This window comes from Canis lupus, chromosome 1, assembly GCF_003254725.2.
Source record: "Canis lupus dingo isolate Sandy chromosome 1, ASM325472v2, whole genome shotgun sequence".
NCBI lineage: Eukaryota > Metazoa > Chordata > Mammalia > Carnivora > Canidae > Canis > Canis lupus.
The window spans coordinates 41,272,454-41,290,514 of record NC_064243.1 but is presented as its reverse complement, the minus strand read 5'-3'; the positions used below and the strand labels follow the sequence as shown (position 1 = coordinate 41,290,514).

At 41.3% G+C, this 18,061-nt stretch overlaps 1 protein-coding gene across 4 annotated transcripts in view; it reads right to left on the bottom strand.

Moving 5' to 3' along the window:
• PLEKHG1 (pleckstrin homology and RhoGEF domain containing G1) overlaps positions 1 to 18,061 on the bottom strand; it is a 224,422-nt gene that overhangs the window by 6,201 nt on the left and 200,160 nt on the right. For all 4 annotated transcript variants that reach the window (XM_025422548.3, XM_035706881.2, XM_025422547.3 and 1 more), the window contains 5 exons: positions 14,273 to 14,306; positions 11,589 to 11,684; positions 9,856 to 9,894; positions 8,159 to 8,181; positions 2,890 to 4,537 (listed from right to left, as the gene is read on the bottom strand). In XM_025422548.3, coding sequence (XP_025278333.3) covers positions 2,890 to 4,537; positions 8,159 to 8,181; positions 9,856 to 9,894; positions 11,589 to 11,684; positions 14,273 to 14,306 — 1,840 coding nt within the window. The remainder of the gene's footprint in view (positions 1 to 2,889; positions 4,538 to 8,158; positions 8,182 to 9,855; positions 9,895 to 11,588; positions 11,685 to 14,272; positions 14,307 to 18,061) is intronic.

The following is an 18,061-nucleotide window of genomic DNA, read 5'->3' as shown; positions in this document are numbered from 1 at the left end:
CTTTAACCAGACTTATAGGAAATAACCAGTCCAAGATGACACCTCTGGTCTAAAAACCTTAGTATTAGTCAGCTAGATCAAAGTTCCCCATCATCCTTAGTTCTGGCATCGATATCCTGTATACAATATATATGTTATCATTATGTGACAACCTCAGGGCTGTGTCTGGTTTATTTATCCTCTGTAAGTTTAAGAGGAGGTGTTCTTAGAATTCCAGATAAAAACTGAAAGTGATCCTTGCTGAGATAAGTATGAAATACACTGTTTTCAAGACAGAGGATTACAATCAAAGCTTCTGATGCTGCTTGAGATGTAGACCAAAGCATAAAATGTTATTTTGCCTTCTCTACACAAACAGGAAAATTCCTCCAGCCTATATGAGGCTTTCTCCCATGTAAAACATCACAAAAAAGGAACCCAAAGGCCTTGTTTGCCTCAAAGACTATCAAGGGGGGAGGCCTGACTACACAGGAATGCCGGCATGCTACAACAGGCTCTGAACAGTGGGAGTCACTAGACCTGGATGGGTGATTTAGAGGCAGAAATCTGACCAGGGGCCTGTAGACCCCCGCCAGAGAGTTCAATAAAGGTGCTCGAGAGTTTCAGCAGGTGAATAGGGCGTTCCTCCTTCCGTACAACACCGAGAGCAAGCTCCTGGCAAAGTGGCAAGGCCCATACGAAGAAGTCTGGAGAATCGGTCCGTTCGATTATGACGTCCTGTGCCCAGATAAACAAGAGAGAGAAAAGGAGTCATCATGTCAACTGATTGAAAGCCTAGTGGGCACAGGAAGTGGTCTCGATCCACCCAGATGGAAGATTCCTCAGGTCCGAGAGATGGCAGGCCCTAGGGACGTGCTCCTGCCAGATAGCGGTGGAGACCCCACTCTCAGAAGATGACTTTAGAGATCTCCTCCTCTCTGTTGGGGAGAACGTCGGTAGTAACCCACCATGTCAAGAAAGGACCCAGACGCAGAGCTGAGAAAAAGATCCCATAGGATCCTAAGAAGACATCAATAGGCAAAACAAATGGAAAATAAACCAAAAGTAAAAAGCAAAAGAAAACCCCAAAGGGACATCTATGAATACTTAAAAGGTGGATAAAAAAAGAAGACTATTCAAGGTGGTTGTAAGCCCTAATGATTCTACATTGAAGGACGTGCTTCTATCAAGGTTTGAGTTTTGCAACTTAATGAATGGTCCATGTTCAAAACAACCTGGCTCAGGCAATTACCACTTTTTAAACAACAGTCTGGTATAATCCTTCATCATCAGAAACCTTATTCTATTCCTTCCATGTTGAGTTGGTGGTTGCATTGTGCATGCACTACTGTTTCCAGTGCCATCTATGCCCCAAACAGCCCTTCCACAGCTGGAACTCTGTCACTTTTTCCATGTGTAACAACAACCAGCTTAGCAACGCTAGCAATGGAAAAGGTACACAAATTAATTCAAACAAATTCTTGCAAGGAGAAAAATACATGGCATCTCGTCTCTCACATTCATACAAAAATCACTTTTCACCTTCACTTTATTTAAAAAGAACAACAATTCAAGAGAGTCCGTAAAATCCTTTAGGTAGAAATTTCAGCAATTTCTTTTAGGTAGGAAGATAGCTTACCTTCCCTATTTATTATGAAACTGTATGAGTAGCTCTAGAAAAAGATTAAAGCTTTGGACAATTCTTAAACACTCCCAAACTTAAAATTCCCTATAGATTCTTGTTGTAACTTGTGGCTTCATTTAGGATTTGGATATCTCCTTCTTACTCACTTTCTGCAGAGATAAAGAAATCAATCTCAAAGAAAGGGGGCTAGTGGCATCAATCTGGCCAGATGAGCCATGTCACCATCCTAACTACCTGAATGTGCCTTGATATTGAGCCATCTGGGTTCTACTTTTAATTGGAGACAGGTCTCCTCTCATTTGATACCAAGGTGGTCCTTTGTCAGAAAATCTAGGGTTGGGATTCTTAAAATAGGATCAAAAGGACACACTGTTTTAAATTGCAGATTCCTGGGCCTAACCTCAGAAATCTTTCTGGGTCCAGAGGTGAAAAGCTCCTAAGGTGAGAGCCAGGGTCCTTGGGTTTCTTCTTTCCATGACAATCATGTGTCTCATTTGCATCTGTGTTCTCAGTATCAGATTTTGTCTCTGTACTTTTTTATAACAGAGAAAGAAGTCAAACCTTCCTTTAGTCCTAATCATACCGATATCATACCTGAGATCCCAGTTTTCTGCCCCACAAAGGAAGCTTGATTGAAAGAATTATACTTTTTGGAAGCTGAGAATACCAAGTGAGACAGTATTAAATGCATGACACCAGCTATTCTATGGCAACTATTTAAAAAAGTCAACTGGTAAGAGAAATACATGAGAAAACATCTGAGGTATATAGGATGGACAGCTTTTTAAAAGTGGGAAAAGCCTCCTATTCATCTGTCAGGATGAGTGGGCATTTTTGTTAGGATTCTGGAGCAACCCTATTCCACATGCTTCCAAATCTTCAAAGCTGACACGAGCCATGACACGTCCCGGCACAGTGATACACAGGGAAAAGCTCTACCTGCCACAAGTTCAACTGATTGCTATTTTTCATACTTCAGATTAGTGAAAACTTCTTAAAATATCAAGTCTGTAGAGACAGCGTTATACAAACAACAAAATCTCCGAGAACCGAATCTTGGCTCCGACTTGTGCGACTCTGTGAGCTAAAGTGGGAAAAGATTAGTCATGGCCTTGTAGGTGTTTGTAGTTAGGTCTGTGGTCTCAATTTGAGAGAACGAATGTCTGAGTGGCAACGTTCTCACCATTTCGAGGACTTTTAGAACCTGAAAGCTGCCCTCTCATCCTAATTTCAAGAAGGAGGGAAAGCAGTGTGAAGGAACGTACCGATGGCAGGACCCCCTTGCTTCTTTTCTTCCAAGATGGCTGCCAGGTCTTTGTGCGTGGATTTATGCTGCTGGCTGGCCAGTGGCTGTTCCAACTCTGGGCTTCTCACTTTTAAAAGTTGATTTGCCTTCTTGATCTTCTGACTATACTGCCTGGCCATCATAAAAACCCTGCTTCTTGTCTTATCACTGACATCCATCCCGGCGTCAGGGATTTCCAAGTCTGGTTGGGACAGACTGCTGCTGTTGGCCAAGTCATAGGGGTTTTCCATGGGAGGTGTTTCACTGGCCAAAGACAGCCGGTTAAGACTCATAAAGGAGGCTTCTTTAGAAATCAGGTCCTCTTCAAAAGGGCAGTTGGCCCGGCCAGCTCTGCCAGGCTTGTCTTTCAGGGGCGTGAGGAAGGTGTGACCTTCAGGAAGCGAGAGGGTAGACACAGAATGCGCCGCATCTCTGCCCAGCTCAGGTGTGCTCTCGGAGTGCAGCCTGTCTGGCACGTCATCTTTGCTGACAGGAAATGCTGCGAGGAGCCGGTCTCTAGCTTTGACTTCGTTTTTCTTGATGTAATTTTCCAGGTCATTCCAGATTTCATCTACTTCTTCAGACAACTTATCAGATATAGATTTATCACCTATAGATAGGTTACAGCTGAAAGAGTTATAGAGCAAACTCAAATAATCATTATCAGAAGGCCCCTGGTGGTAAGGAGCTTCATCCTCACTGAACTGGAGGCTATCCTGGGAAATGAAGGGCCTCAGACTGTCACAGCAGGCAAAGTCGGCTTCCAGACCTAAGAAGGTGCTCCTCTTGGGACGCTTCAGGCTGCTGCAGTTAAAATCCAGCGAGGGTGCATCTGGGAGCCCTATGGTATCATAGATGTTTTCCTCAACCATCTGGAGTTCGTGTGTGCTTTGGTTGGATGCCTGGCAACCTGTTAGAGCTCCATCCCTTTTTGTGTGCAGAGAGCTCTTCTCGTGGCCAGCTTGCTTCTTTGAGAAGGCTAGCTCTGGGGTGCTCTTGGGGCGAACAGAGTCCCTGGCTATTTTGAGGGGTGTGGATTCAGCTTCTTCCCGTTTTGCAACCATTAGTTTTAAGTCCTCGTAACTTATGTTATCATAGACATGGTCTATATCATCAATAGTCAACTCTATAGATGACCCAAAGGGAGTCATTCCATCCTGCCCTTCTGTTTTAGGGTCACTCTGTAGTTCCCTTCGGGGGCTGTACTGAGAGCCACCACTGTCCCTAATTCTTATTTCAGGAGTGCATGTATTGCTCTCACCAGCGCTACTGGCCCGCCTGACAACCCGGTGGCTGGAGCTGGTGGTCTCTGTGGGCTCAATCTGTCCCATGTGCCAACTGCAAGGGCGACTGGAAGTGCTGTCTTCACACAGTCTGGTAGAGTTCAGATCTGAGGAGGAGAAGGACGGCACGAACATCTGATAATCATCTTCATCATCCTCGTTCTCCTGAGGGGACCGACGACTGGGAAATAAGGCTTGTCTGATCTGGTGGTCTGTCCAGATGTTTCTGATGGCTCCACCCCCACGAAGCACGTTGATAATGGCAGAACTGCTTGGCTGGTTGTTCCTCTGGGCGGGAGATGGCCGGGTTGAGGTCCGCTGGGGAGACCCTTCCTCTCTGGAAACCTGAAGTGGATAGAAACATATTGATTGAACTGCCATGACATGGACACATAACATATGACGCTTTCTTGGTTTTACACATTGCTTCTCTCGCTGGACTATAATGTTCATAAAGCCAATGATCAGTACATGTTGTTGATATTAATGGAGTTGAAAAGCACCTCTTCAGATTTTTACAAAAGGGGCTGAAAGGACAGGAACTGATATTTACTTAGAAATAGGTTAGGCCATTTGCAGACATTCTCCACACTTAATGTTCATAGTCACTCAGTGAATTAGACATGATTGTACCAATTTCACATAAGGAAATCCAGGATCTCTCCAGTCAGTAGAAAGGCTAGGGCACAAACTTAAGTCTGACTCCAAACCCCTTACCCTAATGCAGGGAATCAGCAAAATACAGAAAACTCTTAAATACTTCTAATAATGTACACTTGGTAAATAACATTATATAAATGAACATATATAGGTATCAAGGGCCATTGTATCTGGTTTCTATCTGATGCTTGACTCCCAGGAGTTTTTTTGTGATTTCTGGTATATGAGAAGCCTCTGTCAGTAATCCGACTCCACACCTTAAAGCTTTCCCTGAAATCTGCAGACCTACGATGCACCTGACTGGCATTGCCTTGGTTTATAGATTCTAGGCAAATTTTTGGTTTATTAATTCTAGCCTTTGTTGCAGACATGTAACTTAATCCATTGTTAATTTAATAAACATTTTACTTTCTTTCAAAATACATTTAATTAAGTAATATTTAGATACTTGTTAGGAAATAAAATATTGTGACATTAACAATTTCTAATTAAAAAAAAAACCCAATGGAGTCGTTTATAACTTGTAACCTTTCTTGACGGAGCTGAATTGTGCAGATAGAGGGAGTGGACAGTCCTCTGACGCCCTCTGTAGGTATAAGAATTAGCTTCAAAGAGTTGAAAGGGTTAAGAACTGTTCAAACTCATTAGTAGCAAGGACATATTTTCTGGTCAAAACACTATAGTAACCTATTAGAAATGTCAAATTAGAAGAATGAAAATTAGCAAGAATTTTTCATCACTTGTCGATGAAATTGGGATACATATTACCTTGAAATAACCTGCTAACAATATGTCTTTCTATCTGCCTGCCTGCCTGTATACCAGGAAGGAAGAGTAGGGAAGACAAGAATAAAATTTCATCCTGAATGCTATTTTTCCATGAAAACTTTGAAATTAAAAAGAATCTCATTTAATCTTTTGCTTTTTTTTTTCCACACAATCAAATTGTTGACCATTTGAGGCCTAGGAATGTATGAATATGCACATATATGGATATATACACACTAAATATATATATATAATATTTTATTTTATTTATGGCTCTATTTTTTTTCTTTACCCTTTAGTATCTCTCCCTTATTTCTTACTCAGATTGTACTGGTATCATGTTATAAAATACAGACACCCAGTAACTATGTTTTATAAAATTAGTTAGTATTAACTAGTGAAGTCATGACAAAACAATCTGAAAGTGTAACAAAAGGATTTTGTGAACAGCCAGAAGTAATACCTCCTTAAAATCTTCCATCCCAGAAAGATTCCCAGACACTTTAGAAAATTAGAAAACCTGAATTTTTAATATCAAAAGATATTTTTTAAGGTAATTACTTGAAAGGAAGATAGCAGGACTTTGGAAACTGATATTTTACATAAAGTAAATCATTAGGAGAACTGAAATAGCTCTTAGATGGAGAAATAATCAGTATGTGGATTTGACATAACGTATGTGGTTTAGATATCTCAATTTCAGTAGAACCATGATGAACATTTCCTCCTCCCCATTTTTCTACATTCTTAGCCTTATAGCCATTAATAATAAGACGATGATAGCTACTATTTGTGGAGCACTTGCTTTGCTCCATATTCTGTACTAAGTACTTTTTCTTTTAAGATTTTAGTTTTAAGTAATCTCTACACCCAATGTGGGGCTTGAACTCACAATCCCGGGATAGAGAGTCACATGCTCCGCTGACTGAGCTAGCCAGGCATCCCTGTACTAAGTACTTTTAAAAATACATTTTTGCATTTAGTCTTATAATGATTATGTACATTAGCAAACTAAGTCTTGGTAAGGTTAGCAACTTGCCTGTCATCTTATAGCATAGGATTGACAGAAATGGATTTGAATCTATACCTGAATCCAAGCATGACTTTAACAGCCCCCTTCTCTTTCTTGCTCTTGCTCTCTCTCTCCCTCCTTCCTTCCCTTTTGTCTACACACACACACACACACACACACACACACACACATACACACATGCACGCACGCACGGCCTTAGAATATGTATTCTGGGAGAAATACGAAGCTATTATTAAGGAATGTTTCCTGTTATAAACTCTTTAACCATTAGTAAATCTGTTCTCCTTGCATTTGGTATTGTTTGTTCTTGTTAGGAGATGGAATTTTACCACTAAGGAAAAAGTACTTTGCTTTACTTCTTTCTTGTCTTCAAATTTTATGAGGTTTAGTTAGTCCCCATATGGAGACTTGGCTTGATCACTATTGTCGAAAGTTTCCAACAAGCTCTTGAGATTCCATCCTGAGGACTGGTGGAGTGATCCCTTCTACCTAATATGAACCAGAGCCTAGCTCCATGATCTTAGTTTGGCTGCCTTAAAGAGGAGGGCGCCTTCTGCAGTACTTGTTTATGAAAACAATGTAGATTTAAAAAAATCAAAATTTCATGCTGTATTTCAGGAGAATAACCAACTAATAAGTTTCAAAAGCTTCCAAATATGTGCTACTTGAAAAAAAATTCACATGCTCTAATTAAGAAAATTACTTTGAGGTAAGACTGTTGATTTTTAGACATGTGATTGGACTTATTGGAAAGATACAGCATTTATTAATAAGGTTACTTAGGCCCTGTGCTCAGGAGTGCTACAGTGGAATTGTGGGGAAAGAGTTTCACAACTGCATCCTTACAGATATAGAACATTAAACAAAACCCACAATCCATTCTCTAAGAATTGTTAACCTAGATAATTAGTCAGTAGACAATGGGACATGGTTTACTCAGGTCAGGATACAATATCTATTCTTCATAGGTAATAAATTTTGATAGACATCTTCCAATAGAGCATATCATTTTTAGTCCTCCTCTCTCCTAACCTTTTATCAGAGGAAGAAAAGTCCAAACTTCATATGATGAAGTTTCATTATACTTCTCATCATGCTTCTCATACTAGTAGCCAGCCCATATTCTTAGAAGGGGATCTCTGTGACCAAAGGCTGATGTTTTGATAAGAGGGCAACATACGGGAGGCAGGAGCCTTGGTCTTATATGCTTAGAGGTGCAGGGCAATGTGGGGTGCGTCACACTAGTCCTTAGGATATGTGTAGTACACCCTAGGAAACCTTACAGCTTTTGAGGTGAGAGGGGGATGAAGAAATCATTACCTTAGTTCTGAGAAATGAAGCCAGAGGAAGAGGGAGGTTATAAGGATGAATCGTTACTTAAATCCATCTCAAACTGTAAAATAATTGCTTACCTTTGGAATACGGGCTGGGGGTGAGATATATAAGGGTATCTATACGGGGTGCCTAAGTAAACATTTCAAAATAAGAAATGTAATAGTGTTTACCTTTTGGATGTCTTGTGCTGCTTCTGAAAAATAAAAGATTTTAAAAGAATTAATTTTAAGGTTTAAAAATGTACTGCATGCATATGTTAGTACCCCTATTTTACAGGATTTTAAAACTTGTCAATAACTGAAGCCCAAGAGGCATTGGGGCCCTTTAGACTTCATTTTCAGAAAATGTCTCTCAGTTATCCTTGTTATATAGCCTGTAGTATATGTAGAAAAGAAAAAACCTTACATACATCTGAGTGTCAAGTACCTTTCTTAATCCCTGAGGGCAACAGACTAGTTCATGTTAATAAGTTTCAAAATCTTCCCCCCAAATATGTATTATCTGAAGTACATGCCCTAAGCCATGAAAGTCACTTAAACACAAGGCTATGCTTTTGTTAGTTTTTAAACATTTTATTGGTTTTCACTGAACAATACAGATAGCATTTAATACCAGGGTCACCTTGGCACTGTGCTAAGGAGCAGTTCAGGTGGGTTTCTGGGGAAGGTGTACCTAGCCACATCCTGACAGACTCCCTTTCAGATACCTCGATGACATGTGGCTCATCTTTAAACACTGTTTAATTATGAAAGCATATCAAGAAAACAGTGATCGATTCCTCTCAGCAAATCCCACCCTGTGGAAGTTACCATACTTATAGCAGTTTGATGGTCCTCTTCCCAGCTCCCATACCCACTGGCCCCAGCCCACCACAATGCATGGTTTTGTTTTTAAAATAAAAGTGCAATATGCAGCATTGTATTTCCTGCTAAATATATGTGGACACACTTGTCGTAGGTAGAGAGGTATTCCATTCTTTTTGACTACTACAGAATATTCCACATAGTATTCCAGGATATACTACAATTTATTGGACTCTTTTCTACTTGATGGGCATTTTATGTGCTGCAGAGAACACACACACTTGGATCTAGCCACACTTGGGGGAGCACTTATATATAGGAAGTGTACACTGTGAAATTTATAAAGGTGAAAGAAGGGAAATTGTTGAGTCAGGAGTAAATGTGTATTTTAAATTTAAATGGGCATTACCAAATTTTGCTCCACAAGGGTTGCAGATATTTATACACTATTCATTTTGGAGTGCCTGTTTTTCTGTATTTTTTTGGTTGAGCTTATAGCTTTCCCTTCTCTATCTCCTTTAAATGTATTTAAATGATTTTTCAGATTATTAACTTGAGTGACCATTTATAAATTTTATTCATGATTTGTGTTTTTTTTCTGTGATACTGCCCAATTACATTCTTTGCCTTTGATTTTTATTTATTTAAAAAATATTTATTTATTTATTTGAGAGAGAGAGAATCTGAAGCAGACTTTGAACTGAGTGTGGATCCTGATGCAGGGCTCAATCCCTGACCACGAGATCATGACCTGAGCTGAAACCAAGAGTTGGATGCTTAACCGACTACGCCACCCAGATACCCCTCTGCCCTTTAAAAGAGAGTCCTTTGTCTCTTCTCTTTGACATACGGAATTTCTTTACATAATAGTGATATTAATATTTTTATACCAGTTATCTACATTGCAGATATTTTATGTCATTTGGCTTTACATTATATAATGGGGCTCTATTACTTATAGAAGTTAATAAAATCTGTCAATTTATATGGTGTTTATGCTTTTGTATGGTTTGACTCAGTGGATAACAGCAAGAATGAAAAAGAAAAGATATTTTAGGACTTACCACTGGTCTTCAAAACTTTATGTGATCTTGAGGAAGGTTCTAGGGGAAAAAATAAGGCCAGCATCATTTGCAAAACCAAATCAAAGTTTTTTCTTTTAAATTATTTGAGCAAATTATTTGGGCTCTAGACACTTTTTAAAATTAAATATACCTGAATCCCTGTCACTTAGAGACACTTAACAGCAAGACATTCTCTCTGACTAAACTGTAGGATAGAATTTAAGCTGCGCAATAAGGAGTCCCATAATGGAAAACGACCCTACCCACAACTAGTAGAGCAATTTCCCGAGCTTTACCTACCACATACAGGGTGACAGTGTTCAATTTTATATCCTTAAGCCGGACCCCTCTCCTGAGCCTCAGACCTCTAATGCTAACAATCAATCAATCTGGCGATTCCCCCAATGTGCCTGCAGACTGAGCAAACCTAACACGCCTCAGACTCACCAGTCTCCCCTATAACTGTTCTTTCATCCATGTTCTTATTTTTAAATAATATTTTATTTATGTATTCATGAGAGACACAAAGAAAGAGGCAGAGACATAGGCAGAGGGAGAAGCAGGCTTCTTACAGGGAGCATGATGTGGATCTCAATCCTCGCAGTGAGAATCACACCCTGAGCCAAAGGTAGATGCTCAACTGCTGAGCCACCCAAGCACCCCTCATCCAAGTTCTTATCTTGGTTGTCATGGACATTACCTACCCAAGTTAGCTATCAGGACATCATTCTAAATTTCTCCTGTTTTCCTCCATCACAGTCCTATGGGATCTCAACATTCTTCCTTCCCCTGCCAACCCATTCATCACTGTCTTAATCCAGGCCTTTATCATCTCTCCTCCAGACTAGATGGACAGCCTACTTCAGGCCAGAATTCTCTTTTTAAAAGGCAAACATTTCATTGCTGAAAATCCTTCTGTAGCTTGCAGGATCAAGCCCATACCTTCTGTAGCTCCAACCATTTCTCTTTCTGATTTACCTTGCACACCTCCACCTCCACCCATAGCTCCATCCCATGTTCCAGCCAGGCCAAACAACTGGCAATAGAGGTCTGCTCTAAGGTGTGCTGGCTCAAATCTCAGGGTCTTTGCATGTGCTATTCCTGCCCAATCTGCCTCCTCAGCTCCCAGACTCCATCCCAGGTGCTCTGCTCTGGGAAGCCGTCTCTCTCCTAGAGAGTTAATGCCCCCTCTCTCTACTTTATCTCTCTCTAAGCTTCCTTGCACTCAACCTCTGCCACAGTCCATTATGCAGACTGGTTCTTATTCACCCTTTTTGAGTCTCCCATTGAACTATCACCTCCTAAGAAGCAGGAGTCACGTGTATTATTTATTCTTACACTCCCTGTCCTCAGTGCAGTGCAGGAGGTGTTAGGTAGGTACTCAAGAGATACTGATTCAAATGACAAAAATATCTGAGGGCTAAGAGAACACTACAAGGAGCCTGGTTCAGCAAGCACAGGCTAAAGGTTTAGGTTTGAATAATCTTTTGTGTGTGCCATTTATAGGATATCATTTCCCCCAGTCTTAGTCAATAGGCTTTCAGTACCTGCATGCTAGTGGTAAGATGCTATGCAAAGTGAAACTAGTTGATTGGTGTGTTTTATATTCCCCGGGAAATAGAGGGTTATGTAGAAACGTTTAGAATGAAAGCCTGACAGTCAGACTGAAAGGATCTTTCACTGCTTGTCCCCCCCGCCAGATTCTTAAATTTTGATCACAGCATCCTATTTACCAGATTTTCTTCTCAGCCGATACGGAGCCGAACCATCTTTAGAACCACACAATGCTTTCGTCTCTCCCTCAGGACTGTAACAGAAACCGGGATAATCTGCAAAGATAACCACAGGCACCGTAAGAATGAGGTGTTCGGTGACTTCTCAGAAGATCGGTACTTGTTTTGGGTTTCTAGGACTTTATTCTTTGTCATCAGACTTGGTGTGATCTCTCCTTTCGGGAAGCCTGGGTGGCGCAGCGGTTGAGCACTGCCTTCTACCCAGGGCATGGTCCCGGGGTCCCGGGATCGAGTCCCATGTCCGGTTCCCTGCATGGAGCCTGCTTCTCCCTCGGCCTGTGTCTCTGCCTCTCTCTCTCTCATTCTCTATCTCTCATGAATAAATAAATAAAATCTTAAAAAAAAAATCTCCCCAAATAAATAAAATCTTAAAAAAAAAATCTCCCCACAGCTGACCTTGAATATATATCACAGGACTTTTCATTTATGTTAACACTTTCAGAAGTCTGTCAGCAAGGTAAGCTGCCTTTCTTGCACACATGTGCTCTCTCGGGCTCTCTCTTACACACTTACACACACACAGTCACACACATTCCTTATGTATTCTCCTTTTTCATGCATTAACAGGGCCATAACCGCATCTTTACCCTTTGTAGGAAGTTTATTAAGATGTATATGGTGTGGTTAATCTCCTACTGCCGTGCAGGATCATCTGCAACTTGATGACCCCCAGAGGTCAGAAAATTCTATTAAAATAAACATCACTGCAGCTGAACTTGTCAACAAGGCCCCTGACAGGCTGCCTGTGGTGATGGGCCACAGCAGAGACCCTCAGTGCAAAGCGACCTGGACAATTCAAAGAACAATTTCTCTGTCTGGCTTGGTGGTGGAGGATGTCGAGCTACTCCTACCCTATGGAAGCTGTCCTCCAGTAGTGACTCTTAATACTTTTCTAGATATTACTCTTTTCAACATTGATGAATGCTTTAGGTTCTCTTACCAGAAAAGGGATTTTCATTTAATTTCATAGTTTATGCCTCTATCTATCTAAGGGATATACAGACTGCAGATTAAGAAAATCAGGTCTAGGGGCACCTGGCTGGCTTATTTGATTAAGCATCAGACTCTTGATCTCAACTCAGGTCTTGATCTCAGGGTTGTGAGTTCAGGCCCCGCTCCTTGCCCAACAAGGAACCCACTTTAAAAAAAAAAAAAAAAAAAGAAAGAAAGAAAGAAAGAAAGAGAAAGAAAATTGGATCTAATCCTCTAGCACTTTCATTGAACATCAGAAACCTGAGGGTAAACAATTTTAGGATGTGGCTGTGATAGGGTTCAGCTTCTTCAAGGGTGTCTAAAGTTCGAGAATGTTCTGAGGATTGTAAAGACCACACACATTTGTCCAAAGTCAGTAGCAAAGTTACATAAGTGAGGTCATTTGGCCCAATGGACTGGCCTACTCTGCTCATACCCAGCCAAGTCCAAAGTCAAGGTAGGGCAAATGAGGTGATTTTCCCAGGCTGGGTTACTCTGGCCTAGTCCTGGGCATGGAAGAAAGGCATGTGGTACCAATTAGTGGCTTGAAATCATTCTGTGCACTCACAGAACCTCATTGGTGTCCATGAACTAGCTCAGAGGCTGGGGGTAAGGACTTGATTCTGTTAAATGATGTCAGTCATAAAAATAGCAGACTCCTTCAGAGCCTCATCTTCCTCTTAAGTCTAACATGCCCATCTATGACGTTACTTTCTCTTTAGAGTGTTTTTATTAAAAACAAAAAATCTTAAAGAGCTTTCTGCTGAATAAAATGGTGGGATTTGGAAAAGACAGGGCAGCGGGCCCCAGCCTAGCCTTCTGAGATGACTCATGTCATCTCTCAGGAGCTGCTGGACAGTGAAATGGGGGATCTTAGCTACATGGTGCTGGGTGAGGGGGGGCTCATCTTTCTACCTCACTAATGCTTCTTGTTTCCCCTGGAGAGTTAACCACCAGCTGTGTGGAGGGTGTGCCAATCGGTGTTCGCACCTGGGGAATGATTCCTCAAAAGTAAGTTATTTCAAATACTTTAAAAGTTTTTGTTAGACTTGGTTGTAAGTCTTTAATGCCTCTGATTCCTATTTAATCTGGGAGATAACAAGGATGTGATAAATGATGTTGAATGAGGTTTTATTTTGTAGGAAAGACCTCACTTGTATTTATTTTCTGCCTGTTTTATAAGCCCAGACATACAATCACATATGTGGGGCAGTTATGTTTTGAAATCTGTGCTGCATCAGGGAAACCATTAACTATCCTGTTGGCATGATTCTTACAGGTAATCAACAGAGATTTTCCTCTGATGGGGTGTGGTAGGAAGTGTATGTGAAGCTTTAATATTTGGTGGTGGCAGAGGGGAGGGTAAGAATTGACCCTAGCAGCATATCTGACATTCTTAGTTGACACAGAGATCTAGACCCATGGCCAGTCATCAGGTGAGTCACAGATAAACCAGGTAAAATCAATGTACAAACAAGTCAATGTGTTAGGAAGAGATTACACCATCTGCGAGCTCTTCTATTAAAAGTGAATAGAGAACCGCTCCTTTCTTACAGTGGACATTTTTTAAAAATAAACTTTAAGCTAGAAAATATGATAGATGCAAGTAGACAGGAAAATTTCAAATTGTATTAAAAAAAAACAAAACTTACGAATGGCATCCATTTCAAGTATTGCTTGCTTGGCCTGAAAGAAAGGAAGTATAGCTATAATTGCAATTACTTTCTGTTTCTTCTTTAAATTACCAATAATAATATAGGTCTTATCCACCTGAATAAGGGATTTTTTGGAAAAGCTTTAAAGAACTAATTATTTCTTTTAGGCACTAACACATAGTTAAGGGCTTCAAACAGATGAGCATCCTCCTGGTGAGCAATAGGTGCTACACAATTGATGCACTAAAGCTAAGCTTAAAGTCTTCATCTGGAAGGAGGCAAGGGGAGAAGGGGAGAGGGAGAGGAAGAGACAGAGAGACAGGGAGAGACAGAAGGAGAGGGAAAAGGAGAGGAAGGAAGGAGAGGGAGAGGGAAGCCTTTCAGTAAAGTTTCTAAAACCTGGCTGATCATTAGCATCTGTTGGTTAGCTCATTCTACATATATGCTTGTGTGTGTGTGTGTGTGTGTGTGTGTGTGTATTTGTTCATGAGAGACAGAGAGAGAGGTTGGCAGAGACATAGGCAGAGGGAGAAGCAGGCTCCACACAGAAAGCCCGATGTGGGACTCGATCCCAGGATCATGACCTGAGCCAAAGGCAGACACTCAGCCACTGAGCCACCCAGGCATTCCTGGTCAGCTCATTATAAGATGTAGATTCCTGCTACCCAACCCTGATCTACTGAACCCAACCTTGATCTACTGAACTAGGGATAGGGCCTAGGACCTATATACCACTAGCCTTCTCCAAATCACTGGGGCCTTATAACTATTTTGAATTGTTGCAAAACAGGTTGCTAGAAGTTTCCTGTTTTCCTCCTTCCAAATGCTATGTGATTATCCTTAGCTTAACTCTCCTGGCTCCCTACAGCACCCCTGCAACTACCACCTCTTTCATGTGCCCTAAAATCTCCCCAGAAGGAGCTGTGGTGTGGGTGTGGGGGAGGGTCCTGAGAATGTACTTTGTGATGCCACCTCTGCCACTTACTTGGCTGGGTGCTTTCATAGCTGGATGTGTTTCCTTAGCCACAAATGGCAAGACAGGACCTACCTTTCAGGGTTGCTACTAGACCCAAATGATGGGCACTCAATCTGGAGAAGTTACCACCCATCTGCCAAGGGACTGGCCCAGGTATACCTCCACTCTGGCTTCCTTCATGCATCTCCCCACCTCAACCCCAACCTTCGCAGCTTTAATGTCTTGAAGCTTTTTATTGTTACTGCTGCCAATATTATTAATGTTTAGGGAAATATAAGGAAGATCATTAATTACTCTAAAGCAAATCATTTTGCCTGAGGATTCAAAGAGGGGGAAAAATTACTTTACGTAGGCTTTCTTGCTCCCTCATGTCATTTTCTTTGTTGAAAGGTCACATAACTTAGCCTACAAACATTGAGCTAAAAAATCATCTCACAAATAATTGCACTTGTATTTTGCCACAGTCTGGGATAGCAAAGATATTTAGGCTAAATGATAATATTTAGTTTAAAAAAAAGAGGCTAGGGATCCCTGGGTGGCGCAGTGGTTTAGCGCTTGCCTTTGGCCCAGGGCACGATCCTGGGTCTCCAGGATCGAATCCCACGTCGGGCTCCCGGTGCATGGGGCCTGCTTCTCCCTCTGCCTGTGTCTCTGCCTCTCTCTCTCTCTCTCTCTGTGACTATCATAAAAAAAAAAAAAAAAAAAAAAAAAAAGAGGCTAAAAAAAAAAAAGCCTTGGTGCAATCATCTTAAGCTCGAAAAAACAAATGGTTAGATTTTTATAACACTGATATTTTTATCATATAGTCAGAGTTAGAGATTACTAGTTGGAATTAATTTCAAGTGCAGATGTGAGCTCGATTTCTGTGAAGTGCATTTACAGATCCAGGTGAATATATAAAATGCAAAAGTCTCTACTTTTATCTTTGTTCTCAATCTAGATGAGAGTGAGTTTATATATCACCTATATGAATAAATAAAATGGCTAGTTCCAAGAAGTTTCCTGGTTATCTATATATGTAGACTTTAAGAACTAAGAACTCAGTATTTTTTTTTTATCCTGTCGCGACCTTTAATTTCAGAAAAGTACTATTCCCACATTTTCCTCTAGGAGTCAGCCAGGGACCATCACTGAATTAAAGGACCGGAAGGAGGTTGGGAGCCACACAAAGGAATTTCCAACAGCTTGTGGTAATAGTGTCAGACGGGTGATGTGTTTTTTGATGTTTACAAGAATTCTCATTATGTGTTTCTTTTATTTAAGAGGAATAAACAGATTTTGAAAGCTTTGGAGAAAAAAATTTAAGGAAAAATCTTGGAGAAAGAAGTGAAAAGTTCAGTTTAATAAATCTGTTTCAATCAAATAGAAAATTATTATAACATCATAGTGGATAAAATATATTAAATAGATGTATTTTCATTGCCACTGGGAGCAATGTGGCTCAGACTTGCTCTCTGCACCCAGACAGACCTGGGTTTGACTCAGGCTCAGTCATTTACTAGTTGCGTAAACTTGGGCAGTGCACCTTAATGTCACTGAGCTTTTATTCCTCTAAGATGGGGAGAATAAGACTTTCTCAAAAGGTGTTTTGCTGAGGGTGAAATATAAAGTAGTTAGCACATTGTGTGTGTGCTCAAGAAGTTGTACCTGAAAAAAGCAATGTTTAGATTCTAAAAGGGTCAGGAATTTGGGTTAAAAAGTGCAATTCTATTGTGACTATATGAACCATTTTAAGGCATAAAGGGAAAACTGCCTGGAATACACACATCTTGCGTGGGAGAAAGAGGACAGGTATGCAAGCTAGTCTGGTTTCGTAATGGCCTTTCAGAATCCTCTGGCAGCTCTGATTTTCCCAGGAGACAGGTGAACCATAGGTGGGGCATATCAAAGACACTTTGTCATTGCTCAGAAGGGCATTCCACGGCACAGGGCCAGCAACCCAATAACTAACCATGAAGAAAACACAGTCACTTCTGTGCATGAGCTACCTTACACCTCTTAACACCCTGATGAAATGAGACTCATGCCTAACACAAAGCACACACCTATGCACATTCATTTCCTGGACACGAGATCAATGCTGACAGCCCCTGAGAATAAGCTTCAAACGTTTTTCAAAATACACAGCAACATAGACTCTCCTTTCTCAGAAATGTTCCCGTTCCTTATTTTCCCTCCCAAGTTCTATTCTCATGCCCCCTATCCCACCTTCTGCTCTGCGTCACTCCTCCCCCAGCCAGCAAGGAGCGTTTCACCATCCACATGGACCATCCATCCTCCGCCCTCACCATGCCACTTTATCTCTGCTGACCTTGCCCTCCACACCGGATCAGCGACACACAATCACAGCAGCCCCCAGGACCTTAGCACCCAGAACCGCTTGGACTCAGAGACAGGGACTCTAAGTCTCTTACAGACCTCTGCATTTCCATCTCCCCACTTTTAACTCCTGCTGAGCCAGTTCTTGGACTCTTCAGGCCAGCAGTCCTTCATGTGCCTATTCTCCCCATGAGCTTCACTCTCAGCTCAGCCTGGAAATCCTGCTCGGTCTCGCAACTGTGCAGCTTGGCTGGTTCCCTCTGTGCCACTGATCTTCCTTCCACTACAGAGTAGCTCTGCTGAGCCTCACCTCGGGGAACCCCCTGCACTATGCTTCCTCAGCACTAGTTTCCAACTTGCTGAGTGGATTTCTTTTTTTCTTTTTATTTCTTAAAAGATTTTTAAATTTGTTTATTTGACAGAGAGAGAGAGAGCAAGAAAATGCACACAAACAAGGCGGGTGGCAGGGAGAGGGAGAAACAGACGCCCTA